Source organism: Rhagoletis zephyria, unplaced genomic scaffold (genome assembly GCF_001687245.7).
Source record: "Rhagoletis zephyria isolate East Lansing unplaced genomic scaffold, Rhagoletis_zephyria_1.1 Rzeph_scaffold_00012, whole genome shotgun sequence".
NCBI classification, from domain to species: domain Eukaryota; kingdom Metazoa; phylum Arthropoda; class Insecta; order Diptera; family Tephritidae; genus Rhagoletis; species Rhagoletis zephyria.
Genome location: NW_016157096.1, coordinates 1,013,036 through 1,020,746, shown reverse-complemented (window position 1 = coordinate 1,020,746; position 7,711 = coordinate 1,013,036). Strand labels below are relative to the sequence as shown.

The 7,711-nt window shown below is 32.7% G+C and overlaps 1 protein-coding gene across 2 annotated transcripts in view; it reads left to right on the top strand.

Moving 5' to 3' along the window:
- Positions 1–3,676: 3,676 nt before the first annotated feature.
- Prip (aquaporin prip) overlaps positions 3,677–7,711 on the top strand; it is a 20,815-nt gene continuing 16,780 nt past the window's right edge. For both annotated transcript variants that reach the window (XM_017611131.1, XM_017611123.1), the window contains exons 1-2: positions 3,677–3,834; positions 3,934–4,037. In XM_017611131.1, the coding sequence (XP_017466620.1) occupies positions 3,744–3,834; positions 3,934–4,037 (195 nt within the window). In that variant the 5' untranslated portion in view covers positions 3,677–3,743. The remainder of the gene's footprint in view (positions 3,835–3,933; positions 4,038–7,711) is intronic.

Here is a 7,711-nt window from a genome sequence, read left to right as displayed (position 1 = left end):
TTTTTTTTTTTCTAATTTATCTGTTTTTGTTTTGACACCGCCTAGTAATGTCCAATGTCTGAATGTAGCTGTTGGAAAATTAGCTTGTTATGTGTTGGTTTAAATTAAACTTTATGACATAATTTTCTTTGTTGGAACACAAATGAATGTAAATCTAGTTGAGATCATTAATTTACATCTTGTGTTTGTGTTTGTTATTACAAAAATACATCTAACCTCATGGAAACATGTACAAAGTCAATCCGTTCACTAACAAAATTCAGGTAAAATTTGTTTCTTCACAGCGTATTTCCTACCTTAATTTTAAATATTACAAATGGATGTACATATATATCGTCGATGTCTTTGCAACAAAACTCACATTTTACAGGAGAGTGATAAAATATATTTTTCTTAAGCCAGTTGACTTGGTAGGCGGTATTTCATCATATATCTGTCATTTTACAAACTTGTTGTTGGAATAACGATTTTACGACTTTTATGCATGTAGCTCGGTGCACGGAGTTCAGGATTACCAAATTTCATTTTTGCCACTATCGTGGATTTGCAACCGGGCGTTTGGCGGATTTGAAAATTAGAAAATTTCTTCTAAGTGTAGTTTCCCGCCCTTGGAAGAGTCGATTTTTATTAATTTTATTAATTTTCGGGCGACAAGTCTTTATTTAACCTTTATTTTTTAAATGTAAGTATGTATTTTACTTAAAAATAGTTTTTATTAAAAAGCAAAAAACCACCGATTTTATTCTTCATATCGCGAAAGGGGGAGCAAAAAATCTATAAGCGTGCGTTAAACAGATGAAAGTTATAACTACGGTGACCATTCGTACCGATTTTGGCGGGATAGTATTTGGACCTTGTTCGGCTTTTTCCTTGTTTTAGATTTTTACAGAACAAAACGAAACGCATGTACGTACACTCCTTTAGATCATGTGCCGCATCCAAGCCCTATTTTTCCTACAGTTATAGTCCTCCCAGTACGCTTCTCTTTTCTGTCCAGAATGATCCCAATTTATCTGACTTCTTTTGAGAGAGTCATTTAACAAAACTGTAAAACTAAAACGGCTATGAAAAATGCTTTTGAGCAACAAAATAACTTCCCCGAGCCGTTTGATCCCAAGCGAGACTTCAAACAGAGCGACTGCCTAGCGTGTGATTTCTTTAATAATAAGAGAGCTATAACTACCGTTATACGACTCCGTCTTATCTATGTATTTGTTAGAGTTTATGGTTTGCTCTTTCATCGTTTCTTATGCCCAGAGCAGGGACCGAACATATTTGTTATTGATGCAAACTATCATTGAAAAATTCACTATGAAGGAAATGTTCTACAACTAAGTGATACATACCAATAGATTTCTTTTTTCACCGAGACCCAAATTTGGAAATACATTTTTATTTAAAAATAAATTTTTATATTAATTTTTATGCAAAATTAACAAAATAACAATTATTTTTGATATCTATTATTTTTGATTTCTATTCGATTTATTGAATATAAAAATAATTTTTTATTTTTTAAATCATTCGTATAAAAGCAATTTACATTTTTCGCAGTTTTACTTATAAAAATGACTTTTATATAGTATGATTTAAAAAATAAAGGTCAGTGACTGATTTTTATTTATGACTTTTATGAATAAAAGTCTTCGATAACAGTTATCTAATACATATAATTTAAAAATCATAAATAGCTGTTATTCGCAGATTATTTAGATAAAAATCAAAAATAAGTGTTATTTTTGATTTATAAAATAAAAGAAAAAAATAATGGCTATTTAACGAGTCATTACATAAAAGTCAAAAAATAATTGTTAAAGAGCAATTTTTTTGATAAAAGTTGTAACTGTTACGGTCCCTAGTCCAGAGAATACTGTGTGTAATATTTTTTACGTTTAACATCGCAAACGAATTGCATAAAATCTGCAATCCACTCTTATAAAGAATTATTTACATACATATGTTTGTATTTTATGTAGTAAGATATGCCAGTGTAATTAACTTGGAATCATTTGTTTACAATATAAAAATATGGTTTTTATGGATGAATCGTAAAAACAACAATTATTTTTTTCAAGTGTAGCGAATGCAGTCATATTTATTACCGCTGTTTATTCACTACGCTTAGATGCAACTACTGAAGCGAACGAAAGCGTTGACGAGTGAAATTTTCGAATGCAAATTTAACGCAAAATGCAAATCTGTAATGCATTTTTACAAGTCGTTTCCTTCCTTTCTTCGACTTTATGGCTAAGCGCATACAACTGCCGCCAGCAATGAAAGACAAAATGTCCGTGAATGTTGCTGAGTGCATACTCGTAAATATCAATGAGGCAAGTGGGCGAAAAAGTATATTTGTCTTTAGGTTTAAGCAACTTGTTTGTATACATGTATGGCGTTCAGACACGCCACTAGTGACTAGTCACATCTACGTATGTACGTCGAACCATAGGCGGTGGACATAGCAAGTGAGAAAAATGACGCGCCAGCCAATTGACAAATGCATACATTTTTGCATAAATACGCTTTTCAGTGTCGTTTGCCGTTTGCCAATTTAGATAACCTAAGCTAAACGGTTATTTATACGAAAACTCTGCTTATCAGCTGATATGTATATGAGTGCCTATACACTCCTCGCCATTTGAATAGTAGTATTTACATTTTTTTTTTGTTTTTTTAATATTCCCCGATTTAAGAAAATATGTATATAGCATCTTCTACGTGTAATTCCGTTTTTAAAATATTTTATAAAAAAAAAAAAATATCAACAAAGGGGTGCGCTATCCTAATGACCTGCAGTGAATAAGTAAATAAATAATATTTTTAGAAAAATTTTGGATATGCAGAGTTGTAGCCCCTTCAATTTTAGTACATACAGTAAAGTGCAAGTTTCAAGTGGCTGTCAAATAGCGTTGATTTTTGAAATTTTTTTTGTTACGCATTTTCTTCCATAGCATTTTCCCGAGCATACTTTGTATGGAAGAAGATGCACAGCTTCGTAAAAAATTGTCAAAAATCAACGTTATTTTAAAGCCACTTGAAACTTGCACTTTATTGTATGTACTAAAATTGAATGAGCTACAATTCTGTGTATCCGAAATTTTTCTAAAAATATTATTAACTTATTCAACGCAGGTCATTAAGATAACACACCCCTTTGTTGATATATATATATTTTTTTTTTTAATTTGTATAAAATTTTTAAAACGTATTTGCGCACAGAATATGCTATATTTGTATAAAAAAATGAGCATTGAATAAACAAAATGAAAACTTTAAATACTACGAAACAAAAGGGCGCGCTATTCAAATGACGAGCAGTGTACTATATGTGTGGTGGTCAGTTGTTTAGGCGGCGGCGTCGGACAGTCTCGGTTTAGTAATTAGCATGGCAATAAAATTCGTCGGCATACATTTGTTGGCTTACAACATAGACAGTGTGACTTAAAATTATGCATAATGTACCTACAAGTTGTCGACCACAGCCGAAGTTTATTTGTTTGTTTACCATCTTTAGTAGCGCTATTTAAGACATGTTAATGATCCATCAAGGCGCGTGCTCGAATTTTTATGAGCTACTTTGCTATAATCTTATAAATATTTCTTTTACATATTATTTGTAAGTAGATGTGTTTGTATTTCATTACTCACGTAATTTATTTATTTCTTTGTTTTTTTTAGCCCTTTGCCTGAATTTACTTACAAAATAGTAATTAAAGCATAAAATTGGAGGCAAATAAACAGATATGCCAGCAAAATTTGAATACTCACTGGGCGTACATGAGCTGAAGTCGAAGGAGCATCGCCTTTGGCAGGCGCTTGTGGCGGAATTTCTGGGTACGTGCCATTTCTTTTATTTATTTAATTTCTAATCAAAAAGTGTTTTAATTACACATTAATGATGTAATAAAAATTAAAAATTATTCACATTTTTAGGAAACTTCCTATTGAATTTCTTTGCATGCGGCGCATGTACCCAACCCGAAGATGGCACATTTAAGGCGTTGGCTTTTGGCTTGGCTGTTTTTATAGCAATCACAGTAAGCATTTCAATAGTGACGACAATTACCTAGCTATTTATAAACATATGTACATATGTATACAATAATGCATTAGTCTGTACCACCATACAAGCAAACAAAAACAAGCTCGCCATACACCGCTGAGTACATTAAAAAAAATAAAAATAATAACAAGTTATGGTTCCAATATTTCAGGCCTATTAAAGAGCCCGGGCCCTGGGAAATTCACCCCTTCCCCCCTCCCTCTCGACGGGCCTGAATATAGGTACTAAAACAGGGTACTTGACCTCGAACTTTGAAAAAAATTATATCTTCGGGGCAAGAACGTGTACAGTGGCGAAAATATAGATTGGTAAAAGGCATTTCAGCATTGTTGGGATATTTGCCTTTCATTAATTAATTATTTATTATTTTTTATGAGTGTGTAGTTCCCCTGTGGGAAAAATCTCTAGTTTTGAACTGGGGCGCTTCTAGTACATTTAGAACCACTACTAGTTCGCGATAAATCTCTTTTGCATGCAAACAACTGGCGAATTTAACACAGCGATGTCATAGGAATTGGAAATTGTCCCCGCTGCATTACCTTTTCCATAGTTCAGAACCAGTCCTAAATTCGACATATGGGATCTAGTTCGCTTTCCACCCCATTTTCTATAGTTTCGAACCAGTTGTAAACGAAAAAAGTAACAAGATGTTTTCTTTTTGGATTACCATGGTAGCAATTTTCAATTTTTTGCAGAGAAATGTACTTTCAATCTGAAATCAAATTTGTTTGAATGAATGTAAATTTAATTTTGCATTTGAAAACACGTTTACATACCTTTGGCTGTAGCTGAATTTGCAGAGGTGCTGACTGTTATTGGTTATATTCCAGAAGGTCCCATAATGTTAAGATGTTAACACAAATATTAGTTTTGTATTACCAAACTATGAAAAAGCATCTGCGACGTGCAGACTGAAAGCGTATTTGAACGAAAAACCCGCCAAGCAAAAATCTATTTAATGTAATGCTGCATCCCTTTTTCAGTAGTCTCGAACTAGTTCAAAATTCGCCAGATGAGATCTAGTTCGTTCTGCATCCCTTTTTCTATAGTTTTGAACCAGTTCTAAATTCGTCATTTTAGATATAGATTTCTAAAATTGTTTTTTAAAAGTACCACATATCGCCGCTTTTGAACTGGTGGCGATCTAGTTACTATCGGACTGGTTCGTTTTTGGCGATAAAGATCTAGTACGGAACTACAAATTTGGTTTTCACCAGTTCGGGGTTTCCCTACAGAGTCGTTATCTAACAAAAAAAATATAGGTCAAAATTTCAAACTTTCTACAACAATTTGGAAAATCCGACAAAGTTTCATCAACATCTTGAGTTTTGTAATTAAATTTCTTGGAAACATTCAGTATGCAATTTTGTAGTCCATTAAATCTAAGTATTTTTTTTTTTGCAAAAATCTGATCAAAAACTTTCAAATTTTGATGAACTTTGTTAACATTAGTCGAATTTTTATAAATGTTCTTCGAAGTTTAAAATGTTGATTTACATGGATTTTATGTGTGCTTATATTAAGTTATTTTTTCATTAAAAATAATTAAAATTTTTTTAAACAAAGAAAACATCCAAAACTTGCTACAATGTCTCTTCCCTATTCACATTTTCGCCACCGTATATAAATCGAAGATACACCGAAAATTTAAAATAGCAACCCTTAGGTTCAGCAAAAAATCCAAATTGCCTCGCAAAAATACTTAGGACTCAGGATTGTAGGGCGAACTTTTGTTTCGGTACGGTCTAATGTACCTACTTACTACATATAAACAAATGTATGCACTTTTGATAGTTATTAAGGAGCGTGTGGTCATAAAGACACATGTTGATTTTATTACTTCGATTTGACTGGCATAAGTACTTATTTTTTATTTGATTCGTATCGCTTTTTTTTAAAAAAAAGCAAATGCCATATACATTTTGGCTTGTCGTTTTTTTTTTTTAATTTTTTCGATGCCTATCACTCGCATATCCTTAAATGGTTTGCAAGCTATGCCCAAAACTAACCGTATGCATTCCGATTCGAATTTATTTATATAGTATATAAATTTTCGAACGAATATAAGCACAGACAAGTATGTTTTAACTGAATGCTTGTTTTCCTTGTTCCACATTATGTACATAATTATCTACATACATACACAAGTACCTATGTATAGTAGATATATATTTAAGAACACTTTTAATAGCATAAAGAATCGAATGCTAACTGCTAGGCACTGGATATTGATACGACTTTGGGTTTACAAACATACGAACATGTACATTAGAGTAGTCCAAAAATTTTTTTTCGCTGATAGGGTTTCGGGCGCCTTCCAAAATTTTCCCTTTTGCCGAAAGAGGAACTTGTACTAAACCATATCGTTTCTAAGTATAAATTTAGAGGATGCTCATGATGCTCATATTTTACTATAGAAATACTGTGTACATTTATTAATCCAACAATTGGTTAAGTAAGCTAAAAACATTTCAAATTTGAATTATCTATAAAAATTTCACAAGCTTCAGTTGTCATGGAAACAGTACCTTTTTAAAAAAATCACTAATATTTTTGCCAGTTTCGCAGCGATCCTGTAGCGCCTTTCAAGGTTATTGAGCACCCTGTATTGGTTGCAGTAGAAAACTGAAAGTTGGTATAGATATTAACAATTATCAAAAGGGAAAAACTAAGGGGTGCCCCGTTTTCTAGTATGCACTGTTTCTGACTCTTATCAGAATTGAATAGTGCTCTTGCCACCGTGGCTGAGTGCTTAGATGTGCCTACTAAGGGTTTCCTTTAAACTAGAGATGCGGTATCACACAATAAATTGCAGAAACCAAATGTTGCCGACGTCACGGGCTTCAATTTCAGGCAACAAAAAGTTCGTTATCATGGTGCGGTAGCGCTCGTTATTTACGGTTATGTCTTTATATGGCCAACATTTGAATGCAATTATTGGAAAAAGTAAATGTCAGAGATTTTTCTTTCGGATTATATAAGGGGTATTCTCTGAGTCTTGCAAAGCCCTTGCACGGTGCACAGATTGCACGGATTGCACGGTAAAAACCGGTTTTCGTATGGGACAGCTTTGCAAACCGTGCAATCCGTGCATCTTGCAAGGGCTTTGCAAGGCTCAGAGAATACCCCTATAGTGTTTAATTTAAAATTAGAAAAAAGGTGTAGATGGATCTCACTATATTAGATTTTAAATCAGAAACATGCATATTAGCGCATAGGGCGGCAATAGTGAATAGCGATGAAGTACAAGTTCACTCACAAAATTAGCGTAGTTATATTTATATTACACGAGTGCATGTACAAGCATACATACAGTAGCGGTCATATCAATATCACCCCCCTTTTAAAGTGATATTGCTTGCTACTTATTTATTTATTTATTTTTGAGAATTTCCAATTAAAATCCAATTAAAATTGACTATATTCTCTAACAAAACCCATACACATCTGAGAAAAAAGTTTCGAATTTTGGTGAAAATTTGTTGCATTTTTTGTAGTCTTTTACAAAGTTTTAAACTTGGGTTTATATGGGTTTTGTTAAAGAAGGAACTCGTATTTTCATTGAAAATTTCTGAAAATAAATAAATACACATGAGTGTCAAACAATATGACCTTGAAATGGGGGTGCTATTGATATGACCGATACTG